We start from the raw sequence: 12,687 nt of genomic DNA, 5'->3' as shown, positions 1-12,687 counted from the left end.
CAAATATTCCTCCTTGGCGATGCAAAGTGGAGTATGTTTATCTCATCCACAGCAAAGTACAGCATCTGCCATTTGTCTCCTTCACATTTTCGAAGGATTTCTGCGCATACACGCTGCTTGACATTCAATTTACAGGTTGCGGGGAGCTTCTTTTCCCTGAGGCCAGCTCAAGCGGGTCCTCAACGCTGCCCTTTCCGCCCACTGAAGTGAAAAAAGCTTACAGCACCTGGTATTCCCAGGCGGTCTCCCATCCAAGTACTAACCAGGCCCGACCCTGCTTAGCTTCCGAGATCAGACGAGATCGGGCGTGTTCAGAGTGGTATGGCCGTAAGCGGAGGACTGTTACTCCTGCGGGCCTTATATGCATTTCGCTCACTTGACCTGGTGGCGGTGGTCATGACGCGCCAGAGCGTCGGGGTCCCTTCAGGGTTCAAATATTCCTCCTTGGCGATGCAAAGTGGAGTATGTTTATCTCATCCACAGCAAAGTACAGCATCTGCCATTTGTCTCCTTCACATTTTTGAAAGAGTTCTGCGCATACACGCTGCTTGACATTCAATTTACAGGCTGCGGGGAGCTTCTTTTCCCTGAGGCCAGCTCAAGCGGGTCCTCAACGCTGCCCTTTCCGCCCACTGAAGTGAAAAAAGCTTACAGCACCTGGTATTCCCAGGCGGTCTCCCATCCAAGTACTAACCAGGCCCGACCCTGCTTAGCTTCCGAGATCAGACGAGATCGGGCGTGTTCAGAGTGGTATGGCCGTAAGCGGAGGACTGCCACTCCTGCGGGCCTTATATGCATTTCGCTCACTTGACCTGGTCGCGGTGGTCATGACGCGCCAGAGCGTCGGGGTCCCTTCAGGGTTCAAATATTCCTCCTTGGCGATGCAAAGTGGAGTATGTTTATCTCATCCACAGCAAAGTACAGCATCTGCCATTTGTCTCCTTCACATTTTCGAAGGATTTCTGCGCATACACGCTGCTTGACATTCAATTTACAGGTTGCGGGGAGCTTCTTTTCCCTGAGGCCAGCTCAAGCGGGTCCTCAACGCTGCCCTTTCCGCCCACTGAAGTGAAAAAAGCTTACAGCACCTGGTATTCCCAGGCGGTCTCCCATCCAAGTACTAACCAGGCCCGACCCTGCTTAGCTTCCGAGATCAGACGAGATCGGGCGTGTTCAGAGTGGTATGGCCGTAAGCGGAGGACTGTTACTCCTGCGGGCCTTATATGCATTTCGCTCACTTGACCTGGTGGCGGTGGTCATGACGCGCCAGAGCGTCGGGGTCCCTTCAGGGTTCAAATATTCCTCCTTGGCGATGCAAAGTGGAGTATGTTTATCTCATCCACAGCAAAGTACAGCATCTGCCATTTGTCTCCTTCACATTTTTGAAAGAGTTCTGCGCATACACGCTGCTTGACATTCAATTTACAGGCTGCGGGGAGCTTCTTTTCCCTGAGGCCAGCTCAAGCGGGTCCTCAACGCTGCCCTTTCCGCCCACTGAAGTGAAAAAAGCTTACAGCACCTGGTATTCCCAGGCGGTCTCCCATCCAAGTACTAACCAGGCCCGACCCTGCTTAGCTTCCGAGATCAGACGAGATCGGGCGTGTTCAGAGTGGTATGGCCGTAAGCGGAGGACTGCCACTCCTGCGGGCCTTATATGCATTTCGCTCACTTGACCTGGTCGCGGTGGTCATGACGCGCCAGAGCGTCGGGGTCCCTTCAGGGTTCAAATATTCCTCCTTGGCGATGCAAAGTGGAGTATGTTTATCTCATCCACAGCAAAGTACAGCATCTGCCATTTGTCTCCTTCACATTTTTGAAAGAGTTCTGCGCATACACGCTGCTTGACATTCAATTTACAGGCTGCGGGGAGCTTCTTTTCCCTGAGGCCAGCTCAAGCGGGTCCTCAACGCTGCCCTTTCCGCCCACTGAAGTGAAAAAAGCTTACAGCACCTGGTATTCCCAGGCGGTCTCCCATCCAAGTACTAACCAGGCCCGACCCTGCTTAGCTTCCGAGATCAGACGAGATCGGGCGTGTTCAGAGTGGTATGGCCGTAAGCGGAGGACTGCCACTCCTGCGGGCCTTATATGCATTTCGCTCACTTGACCTGGTGGCGGTGGTCATGACGCGCCAGAGCGTCGGGGTCCCTTCAGGGTTCAAATATTCCTCCTTGGCGATGCAAAGTGGAGTATGTTTATCTCATCCACAGCAAAGTACAGCATCTGCCATTTGTCTCCTTCACATTTTTGAAAGAGTTCTGCGCATACACGCTGCTTGACATTCAATTTACAGGCTGCGGGGAGCTTCTTTTCCCTGAGGCCAGCTCAAGCGGGTCCCCAGGTCCTCAACGCTGCCCTTTCCGCCCACTGAAGTGAAAAAAGCTTAAAGCTCTCTTCAAATCTGTATTAACAGTGCAGTAATGTTTAATTGAGCTTTTTGGCAATATTAGCTAGGTGCATTCAATTGCCACTATAGTGAAATAAATGTCCCTGGTGCTGTTAAAAAATAGAATAGATGCACACTCTTAAACTTCACGGAATTACGTCATGCATTGCATATTTAATACATGCAATTTGCTGTTCAACTTTATAGTTAGTTGAAGCACACATTGTTATTATATTATTTTGCACAACGTCTGCTCATTTCATTTCAATGTACACTGAAGCATGCGTCGTGAACCAGTACTGAACTTCTCTGGAAATGGTGGAATGTTACTGCAGTTATATTGCGTTAAATCCCTCCGTTCCAAAATATTTGGTTCATATCATCAACCTTTGGTTCAGATGTTTGTGCAACCGGGCCCTGAAGGGGTCTGAGTATGCCTACGTAGGAATTTGGAAAATGTGTGAAACGTGAGATTAAAATGACCTTGTTTGCTTCTTTCCGCCATTTCCTCTGAGTGAGCGCGAGAGAAAAAATCCATCGCGTATGGAAGACGTGCACTTTTAATTGGTCGTCAATTCACTGTGAGTTTTGTGTATCGTAGCAACGAGCACAAGACTGCTGTGGTGAATCCAGTGGGGAAGTAGATCTCGTGTATCGTTATTGTTTATTATTTCGTGCGTGTCTGTGTGTCTCTATGTGATACAATTATTATTTGATGCAAATTCTCCGCCAAAGTTTATCAGATGTTGGCTCAATTTGGCCTATGAAATTATTGGGTGGCTGCGGCTGAAATTCTTAATGGCGCAAATGGCGGCGCCTGGCGGCGGCTTCGGGGTCTACTGTGGGAGGAAGCTGAGGTACCAGAGAGAACCCACGCAGACACAGGGAGAACATGGAGACTCCACACAGAAAGAGCCTGGGTTCGAAGCAGAAGTCTTCTTGCTGTGAGGTGACAGCGCTAACCACTGCACCACCGTGCTGCCCATCTTCGCCCTGAAAAGCTCAAATTAGCATGAATGTTGGTGATGAGTGAAATCTATTCTTCTTCTGACAGTCTCCCCACTGAAGAAGAACGGACACCGCCATCTGCTGTCTGAGGTCAGAAGTGAAAAAGTAGACAACCATTCACTCTTACAGTCAATTTAGAGTGTCAATCAGCCTCGTCCCTTCTTGATGTCTTTGGACTGTGGGAGGAAGCAGGAGTACCAGAGAGAACCCACGCAGCCACAGGGAGAACATGCAGACTCCACACAGAAAGACCCCGTGCTTGAACCAGGGCTCAAGCCTGGAACCCTCTTGTTGTGAGGCGATGGTGCTAACCATTGCATCACTGTGCTGCCCCAACTAATAACATTTACAAACTTTAAAGTCTTTTCTTGTTCAACAAAAGTTGGTTACTTTCTCAACAATTGTTGAATCCTCCCATATTTTTTAATGTGTTTTTTTTAAACATTTTTTGATTGCTGTAATTTTGCACAAATTCATGAAGTGATGTTCATTGGGATGAGATGTGAGGATGAACATTTTTGTAAAGCTGTATCACCTGGTGTGTTGCACCCTATTTACAGGGAATTCTGACATTAATTTATGTTTTCTACCTGCCTGCAAGGGGCAATGCATGCTGAATGAACAATTCTCCTCTTACTTGGTGCAATGCATGTCACATTTTTACATTCATGTGTGCATTGTCCCTGTCTAAATACTTAGAATTACAAATGACATATTCATTGAGCAAAAATCTAACTTGATGGAAAAAATAATACTGCAGTGGAAAAAAAAGAACACATGTGACCAAAGAAAAAAGGAAATGAACAAAAGAAGACTACAACATGACAGTGCTGTTATGTTTGTTCTTGTCTGCAACATCAAGGCTCTGTGGCAGGAGGCCGCTTGACCAAGCAGATACAGCCATGAGCTCTGGCTGATTCCTAGATTCAGGTGAGGACACACCAATTAAAATAAAGGTAAGAATGTTTTATTCTATTTCTTCCAAAAGAGCCACTAAATCATATACACTCCATGTTTATCCGCTGCAGACCAAATGGCTACTTTTCAATCGCAAAATTGGAGGAAATTGTAATGAAATTAATCAAATACAATCAGAAGTGATTCATTTAAAAAAATGTCACTTTGTCAATGTGACTATTTTCTGTTGATAATCGAAATAGGCAGACAATTCAAAAACCGGACAGACACGGGCTGTCCACCAGCTATGTTCCTCTATGAGATCCCTGAAAGCATGCACTATCACTGAGATATGTGTTTTTGGATTCTATTTATATATTACAGCCCATAAATCAGAAGCACAAAAAGAATCAGAATCAGAGTACTTTATTCATCCCAGAGAGAAATTCTGTAAAAATATGTGTCAGAAGTGGGATAAGTATAGTAGGAGTAAGTATGTAATTCCTGTTGGAAATCTTGTCCTAAAAAGACAGCGGTGCGGACAGTGACCTATCAGTTTACATTTCAAAAGAGACAGTTTGATTTGAAAAGCACAAGTGTAATTCTACACCAATGATGTCATTACAATTAATAAAAAAAAAGCATTAGATCACACATCTATTAGTTCCCTGCCCTTTCCATCCTTGTTTTTTGGCCTGAGAAAACTACTAAATACTAATTCTATTTATGTGCCACGGTAAACGTGAACTTCACCTGCAATGACATAATCTAGCCCCGCCTTCTTATTTCCAGACAGCCAATCACAATAGGTCTTCTTAGCATAAAATAAGCAGACATAATGGATTGTGTATGTTTTCCTGTTTTTACCCGACGGATGTACTTTAAACCATTTGTTTCTTGTTTGAAGGTGCTTAATATGCCCTCAGCTCTATAACTTCAAAGTGTTTGTAGAGCACACGGTGACACCGTGAGTAAGATTGACAGTGATATTGATACATTGATATAAGCTACGTCAGACACCGTTTAAGTGCCCGGATGAGCCTCGGTGGTCCGGGGTGCAGGCTTCAAACCTGTAGCTGCTTAGCGGCAGAGTGGTTCAATTCCACCTTTCGGGCGGAATTGTTAATGTCTGACTCACGTAAATAATTTGATGGGCGCAAGGTCGCTAAATTCGCGTTCTGACGTAATATTTCTCACGAAATAATATTAATCGAAGATATTACAGTCTGTTTTCTTTACCTTTAAAAATTTACAGGATCTTGCTGAATCTTGAACTTCCTGTCAAGTTTCGCCTTTCACTTTTCACAATAAAAGTACAAAGTTCGGATTGAAAAGAAGAAGACACTACATTAATAATATAAACATGCAGTCCAACAGCTACGGATCCTAATCCTCTTTGCCCGGAAGGAGATACTGACTGACAGCCGGATTGAGCGACTCATTGGTGACAAATTTCTGTCCAACACCCAATGATGTTCCTCGTTTGTGTGACGACTGCGGAAATGCCCTCCGTGTGAGGTCAACGGCTGGTTAGTGTCCTTTCCTGCGTGATTTTTGGTTAACGTGGATTTATTATTCAACCTGCGTGTGCTGGAGTTCTCTTTTCTGTAAGTAAGAACAAATGTTAATAGGTTTAATAACGGTGTGTCGTAGACACACGTGTCCCGTTTCTTGAGAGAGACGACGCCAGCTGCTGTTCGTTGCGTGTTGAGGAATATCATGAACGTAGCTCACTTTCCGCTTGTGGGTTCTAATGCATTGCTACACTTTTAATTAAAACAGACTGTAGATTTCATTTTATTGGTGAATTCCAATAGCCACGAGGCAGATTTACTAAGAGGAGAGAATGATCTGGAAGTGGTGGCAGTAAACGTACTTTAAAATACGTTTGGTAGCTCCTGCATGTTTTACCACAACTTGGACCATTATCCTGCAGATAATAACAAACAAAAAATAAGAAAACATCATGGATGCCGTGGGTACTGATTTCTCTTTTGATCACCAAAGTATCCGTGTTTCTTTCTGCATATTTTCACTCTGTCTTCCAGACTTGATTTAAAAGAAAGGCCATTATGCCTCTTCATAAATACCCCCCCAAAATCTGGGAAACCTTGAAAATGAAGCAGGGAATCTATGCTCGTCTACCTAAACACTACTTAAAGTCCCTGGAGCCCAAGGAACCCACGCCTGTCCACTGGAGACCCCTGGGAGTCAAGTACAGAATCAACCCCAAAACAGGGCAGAGGGAGCGAGTTCAAGATGTCCCCATCCCCATATTTTATCCTCCAGCATCGCAGGACGGCCTGTGGGGCGGGGAAGGCTGGATAATGGGCTACAGATACGCCAATAATGACAAAGTGAGCCACTACACACATTTTATTATCTCTTTAGGGCCACAGGAGCGCATAGACTGAACATTTTACTTTCCTTTGTTTAGATGTCCAATCGTGTAAAGAAGACCTGGAAGCCACAAGTGTTTGTGCGAGAGTTGTACAGTGAGATCCTCGATCACAAGTTCAACATCCCTGTCACAGCTCGCACCCTGGACCTCATCGATGCTGTCTATGGGTTTGACTTTTATATCCTCAAGGTAAGAAGAAGCTCTCTGTGTGATGAAATAAAATCTTCCCGCTATTTCAATCACTCAAACTCTCCAACTCCTGTTAGACACCAAAGGAGGATCTGAATTCCAAGTTGGGGATGGACCTTAAGAGGGCCATGTTACTTCGTCTGGCTCGCACAGACACGGAGCTTTACCCAAATGACCCTAAAAAGAGAGTGGAAGTCTACAACAAGTATAAGGTACGAACAATACGTTTTATTTGGCTTACTATTGTCAGATGTTTTGGGAAAAGAGGGATTTTTTTTTTTTGCCTAAGTGTCTTCTATCACATAATTTCTTTGTCATAACTAGAAAAACCCCCCAAAAAATGCTTTTCTTGCTTACTCTTGGCTGAGCAGCAGTTTGAGATTCCAGAGGAAGAGGCTGAGTGGGTGGGTCTGAGTCTGGAAGAAGCTGTGGAGAAACAGAGGCAGCTGGAGAAAAAGGTACCAAAACCACCAAAGCTTGAAACTCTGAATCTTAATCAGCATCCTTGAACAACCAGACGGTGTAGACCAGATGGTGCAATATTTATGATGAGAAAGACACAAATGTTTTTCACCATTTATGCTGCAGGATTTTTGATTTATGGAATGAGTTTGAGGCTGCACGGTGGTGCAGTGGTCAGCACTGTGGCCTCACAGCAAGAAGGTTCTGGGTTCAAGTCCCGGCTCAGGCGCGGGATCTTTCTGTGTGGAGTTTGCATGTTCTCTCTGTTCCTGTGTGGGTTCTCTCTGGTACTCCAGCTTCCTCCCACAGTCCAAAGACATCAAGAGGGGACGAGGCTGATTGATACTCTAAATAGACTGTAGGTGTGACTGTGAGTGTGAATGGTTGTCTGTCTCTATGTGTTGGTCCTGTGATGGACTGGTGACCTGTCCAGGGTGAACCCTGCCTCTCGCCCGTTGATGCTGGGATATGCTCCAGCCCCCCCGTGACCCTTACTAGTAAGGAATAAGCGGAAGACGACAATGGATGGATGGATGGAATGAGTTTGACAAACTTTATCAAATAAATCCTGTATGGGCAAATAACGTCTTTTATGGAAGAAACGCTGTATTCGCGTTCAACTGAAATCTATGACCACAAAATGAGAGAAGCAGGATCATAAACTGATAGTAATGATAATGGGCTTTTGACAAGCATATCTGACATTTAAGACCTCAAGGTAACTTTTTTGCTTGAACTTAAAATTTGGTTGTTACAATGAAGCTGTGGCATGCCGCCTTCTTAAATGAGCGAAAGAGTTGCTGTACAGTGTTTAGACAGGTAAAGTCATGAATCAAGAACAAAAGAATGGAGTTTTGTCCCATCAGTTACACACAGCCGTTATGGCTTTTACTTGTTTGTTTTTGTCACTTTGTTACCGTTGGCAAACTTTTCAAAATATTTTTGCTTGTCCGCTGAGAATCCAATTTAAACACAGTCAAAACACAGCAGCGTTGAATGCACTGGCGGCAAGGTAGTTGGTTGATTGTGCAGTGGGCTGATGGGAAAATGGAGAATGTTAACCAGTTGTAGCTCGCCACCAGTGATTGCGACGAGTGGAGGAACTAAGCCAAAGGATGCAAGTAGCACAGATTAATGACCTGTAAATCTGTCTCAGTGTGACTTTCACACTAATTAGAGGGTTTGTTTGTTTACTTGGCTCTGATTGTGTTCTTTGTCCATTAGGAGCCTGAGCCGTTGTTCCTGACCTGTGTGAAAAAGCTGGCGGACGAGCTAAAAGTCCAAAAACTGTCCGAGCCAATTGTGATGAGGAGGAAATGATGACCGGAACTATGCGAGGCAAGATATCGGACTGATAGAGCCGTGGAGCTTCTGCACATGTGGGTGGGAATTTTGAGCGTGTCACTTGTTGTTGAGCCTAAGTGAACATCTGGCAGTTTCTATCTGGGAACAACACGAGATGGAAGTGACACAAATGAAGAAGTAGCACTGGAGTAACGCATATTTATTGCAGTTCTGTTTTACTTCCCCTTTGTCTCGTTTTAGTAAGGAAATCATTTCAGTGTAAATACGCCACAGCTGTCAAATAACATTCAAAATAAACCCTTTTTCTTATCCATGTGTCATGCCATTAATGAGTACGTTTGCTGCCTTGAAGCTGCAAGGAATAGTTCGATATTCTCAGAAGTAAAACGTTAGAAAGAAAATGAGCTGACTCATAAGCGTCAAGGTTAAACCGTTCTTCTGTCATCACTTGAGCATCAAAACCATTTTGGGTTTTTAAATGGTTTCTTTTGTTTTTTTAGATAATCATTACCCTTTTAAACAGATCCAGTCAAGGAGAATATGAGATCGATTCTCTAACCTAACTTAATCTAATTTAGTCTTTTCTTTTGTTCTGTCCGTCTTTCAAACAGATTAAAAGATTAAAATACACCAAAATAGGAAGTTTGGAACTGAATGCAGAAGTACAATATTGATTAAGTGTCATAAACAATATGTTAAAAAACATAATAGGGTCTTCGCAGAAGTACCTTCTGGCTCAGGCCCTAATAAATAAATCCTATGTGTATGGAAAGCTGCAGGAGGAAGCAAAAGCTAACTTGTTCCCATGCCTTATCGACTGCAGTTACCTGTCCAAATATAGCAGTTATGAATACCTCTTTTCATATGTACATATATACACATCGAACCAAAAATTGTGGTAGTCCTATATAAAACCCATATGCTGAACAATATTTCAGTTGTATAGTCAACCCATCACCCTACAATCACCTGTCCCAATACATCAGCGTATCAAATAACCAGTACAGTCTATTCAGAACATTTGGGAAATCAGGTGATGTTCTGTCTTTTTTTGGCCACTAGATGGAGGTAAAATGTTTGAAATTATTCAAGTTGCTGTCTGAAGCTCGGATGTGACGACTGTTGAACAAGAGAGGTTTGTTTGATTTCAATTTTAAGTTATGGCCACCAGAAAGTAAGACTTTAAAACCATTAAACTACATGAATATATGTCAAATTACAGTGTAGAGTGACTTTTTTTCTACACGTGCCTCATGAAAACAGAACTGGTTGTGTTGACTTCAGATCTGATTATTTTGAGACACCTCAGTAATCAAACAGTCCATATTTAACATGTTTTTTTGCATTCACATAATGACTAACACATAAAGATATGTTACCTGGAAACAGTTTCTCTCCAATACTTGTGGTTTGAATGTTGTGACAGTGTTGTCAATCTGCCGTTGGAGTGTACAATTATAGCACCATGGGGAGTCCCTGTCGGGGACTCCCGTGGGTGTTGTTACAGGGCAGCGTAGATGTCATGCCTGGCTTCTGTAAATGGAGAGAATCCTCCAACTAAACATACAAGCTCAATTTGGAATTCCCCTTTATCCATATAAGAAGTTTAACTGTCAAACTTCTACGCACGCTAGGTGCAACATTTAGCCTTTTTTTTTTTTTTGCACACATTTGAAACTGAAATTGAAAACTTGGCAGTCGTTAATAAGCTGGGCGTCATTAAAAAAAATCTTCAATACCAGTGACTGAACGATACTTTTTTGCATAAAGAATCAAATCAATTCTAACAAAATGAAAACTAGGTTACAAATATTTTGGTATGATTTTTAGCTCTGACATTATCAAACATTCTAAACTTTTATAACATGAAAATATGAAATAATTCACAACAATGTGGTGTGAGGGGATTTTTTTTTCTGTTCTAAGTCTTGAATTGCGTTTCAGCATGAGCTTCTGAGCTGTTAAAACATTACATATATATATATATATATATATATATATATATATACACACACACCAAGTCCAAATGAAGCAAACTATGTGTGAAGAAAATCATTCAACAGGTAAAATATCAGCAAGGACAAAAGGAATATTCGTTTTTAAAAAAGCCAAAACAAATAACTTTCAGCCAAAACCAGTTCTATGACCTCCCTCTCTGTGGCATTTTTTACAAATCGCAGACGATGTGTGCAAGCACCTCGTCAATGTACTTCATGTTCACCTGCTGTCTGGGCGTATCAGGATGCATTTATAGAAGCAGCAGTAACAAAGCAGTGGCTTTAATGACCATCGGTGTTTAGGAGGATCTTTTGTATGTTATGATCACACAAAGGTGACGGGAAATGAACGGATGGTTGAAACGGCTTTAATGAGAGTGTAAACAATTTAAAATAAAAGGAACTGGTCGGTCAAGACGGTCGGCTGAAGGACTGAAGCAGATGTTTTGGAAGCAAAGTTAAAAACTTGGCTTGTGCCATTGATGAGGAAAAAATCCAGCTACGTAGCGACGTAGAAACCTATGTCTTATATTTTTGACCAGGTCTAAACCGAGGATACCGCTTAACTCTCAGGTAATTGAAACTGGCTACCGCTTTCTTAAAGAATAACTTTGGTCCACAATACTGAACCACTTTGGATGTTTTAGGATTAAAGATGTGCCTTTAGACACCATGCTGACTAACTACAAGAGAATTTTAGAAGATTGGAGACTACAGGTATACCTTTTAATTTAGATTCATTTTTTTACAATCCCTTTGAACACATTTTCTTTGCTTGTCACCTACGGCTGTATTGTGTGAGTTTATTCTCGGTACTTTGACTGTATGATCATTTTTGTTTTTGTTTTTTGTTTTTTTCGAAAGGCTGGGGTTCCCTTTCAGAAAAATGCTGCATAAGTAAATTTACCATAATGATTTATGTCAGCAGTAATCTCCCCATTAAATTATCCTCTCACCCAACTCTGAACTTGATCATTTCCTTAAAATGATTTCATTTTTACTAAACTCTACGTGAACACTGTGATTCATATAGATAGAAATACCCCTGAAAGAAGATCCTCCAGTATGATGGATGTTTCCTGTAGCTGTTGAGGACGTCCGGCTGCAGCTCAATTCACCGAAACCACTTTGCAGCCTAAAGTGGACAGGAGTGTTTGAGATGCTAGTGAGAACATGTCCAAACAAGCCTCAGCAGCAGAGAATGGTGTTAATCTTTCACAGGAAGTCAAGTGTGTGTCTCTGTATGTGATGAAGATCAAAGAGCTTGGAAACCAGCCCAGTGTGGAGTTTCCCATCAGACACAGTGACACCTGATCCGCCAGGCAGCTCACTCTCAGGAGCTGAACCAAGCACTTCATGTCCCTTCTTAAGTGAACGAAGTTTCCTTGTCACCTATGTGAAATTACGTTTTTCTTTAGATATTTACATTAATAATAATTGGTTACACCACAATCAACCTCCCAGAGCTCACCTGGCAAGGCAAGGCAATTTAATTTGTAGAGCCCGTTTTCACAAACAGTTTGTCTCAAAGGGCTTCACATGGCATCATAACAACATCCTCTGCCCTTAGACCCTCACATCGACTGAGGAAAAACTCCATAGAAAACCCTTTTAACAGGGAAAATCTAAGAAACCTCAGGGTGAGCAACAGAGGAGGGATCCCTCACCCAGGACGGACAGGCGTGCAGTAGATGTTGTTACAGACAAGAAAACAGTTTACAATGCAAAATGTGGGAAACATGGAAATGTTAACAACAGCTGAAGAAGGAAGCTTCTGGTAGGGGAGGCAGGGAGAGCAAGCCAGCTTGATGGGGGACTGGATGGCAGACTGGTTCATGGAAGGGGAGTGCGGGCCGGTGTAACAGTAGGGAATAAGGGGGGTGGGGGGGCGATGCAGGCGGCAGTTGGGGCTCTGGTGGATCTGTGGAAACACAGAGAGACTGCGAGACACCAAGGCCAAACTACAAAGTGCAACAAGTAGTGGTAATGACAGTTCCAAAAATGTGCAGGGAGGAGAGGAGGAGAGAGGGGGAGAGGAGAGGAGA

The 12,687-nt window shown here is 43.2% G+C and overlaps 1 protein-coding gene and 6 non-coding genes across 8 annotated transcripts; 2 read left to right on the top strand and 5 right to left on the bottom strand.

Annotated features, from left to right (window-relative positions):
* Positions 1-214: 214 nt before the first annotated feature.
* Positions 215-333, bottom strand: LOC147254622 (5S ribosomal RNA). Its single transcript, XR_015118282.1, has one exon. It is a non-coding gene; the product is annotated as a 5S ribosomal RNA (ribosomal RNA).
* A 312-nt stretch (positions 334-645) lies between these two features.
* Positions 646-764, bottom strand: LOC147254621 (5S ribosomal RNA). Its single transcript, XR_015118271.1, has one exon. It is a non-coding gene; the product is annotated as a 5S ribosomal RNA (ribosomal RNA).
* A 312-nt stretch (positions 765-1,076) lies between these two features.
* On the bottom strand, positions 1,077-1,195 carry LOC147254620 (5S ribosomal RNA). The gene has a single exon (XR_015118260.1). It is a non-coding gene; the product is annotated as a 5S ribosomal RNA (ribosomal RNA).
* A 312-nt stretch (positions 1,196-1,507) lies between these two features.
* LOC147254619 (5S ribosomal RNA) lies at positions 1,508-1,626 on the bottom strand. Its single transcript, XR_015118383.1, has one exon. It is a non-coding gene; the product is annotated as a 5S ribosomal RNA (ribosomal RNA).
* Positions 1,627-1,938: 312 nt separating this feature from the next.
* On the bottom strand, positions 1,939-2,057 carry LOC147254618 (5S ribosomal RNA). Its single transcript, XR_015118372.1, has one exon. It is a non-coding gene; the product is annotated as a 5S ribosomal RNA (ribosomal RNA).
* A 3,260-nt stretch (positions 2,058-5,317) lies between these two features.
* On the top strand, positions 5,318-5,404 carry trnastop-uca (transfer RNA opal suppressor (anticodon UCA)). The gene has a single exon. It is a non-coding gene; the product is annotated as a tRNA-Sec (tRNA).
* Positions 5,405-5,743: 339 nt separating this feature from the next.
* Positions 5,744-8,982, top strand: mrpl28 (mitochondrial ribosomal protein L28). Of its 2 annotated transcripts, none has more exons than XM_086216275.1 (6): positions 5,744-5,895; positions 6,337-6,645; positions 6,726-6,878; positions 6,956-7,090; positions 7,203-7,336; positions 8,565-8,982. In XM_086216275.1, the coding sequence occupies exons 2-5, from the start codon at positions 6,361-6,363 to the stop codon at positions 7,290-7,292; spliced, it is 663 nt and encodes a 220-aa protein (XP_086072401.1). In that variant the 5' UTR covers positions 5,744-5,895; positions 6,337-6,360; the 3' UTR covers positions 7,293-7,336; positions 8,565-8,982. The 2 variants fall into 2 exon arrangements, with proteins under 2 accessions (XP_086072401.1, XP_086072400.1); XM_086216274.1 differs by having other exon boundaries at positions 7,250-7,336; positions 8,565-8,965.
* Positions 8,983-12,687: the final 3,705 nt, after the last annotated feature.

This window comes from Aulostomus chinensis, chromosome 10 (assembly GCF_037954235.1).
Source record: "Aulostomus chinensis isolate RoL2024-O1b breed Wild chromosome 10, RoL_Achi_v1.0, whole genome shotgun sequence".
Classification (NCBI taxonomy): Eukaryota; Metazoa; Chordata; class Actinopteri; order Syngnathiformes; family Aulostomidae; genus Aulostomus; species Aulostomus chinensis.
Note: the sequence above shows the minus strand (reverse complement) of the source record. Positions and strands in the feature narration are given on the sequence as shown.

What these genes read in the sequence shown, in the direction of transcription:
- mrpl28 (XM_086216274.1), top strand. Translation starts at nt 6,361, where the DNA reads ATGCCTCTTCATAAATACCCCCCCAAAATCTGGGAAACCTTGAAAATG. An exon ending in GATACGCCAATAATGACAAA is followed by an intron (nt 6,646 to 6,725) that starts GTGAGCCACTAC and finishes TCCTTTGTTTAG; the next exon opens with ATGTCCAATCGTGTAAAGAA. An exon ending in AAGTCTACAACAAGTATAAG is followed by an intron (nt 7,091 to 7,249) that starts GTACGAACAATA and finishes TTGGCTGAGCAG; the next exon opens with CAGTTTGAGATTCCAGAGGA.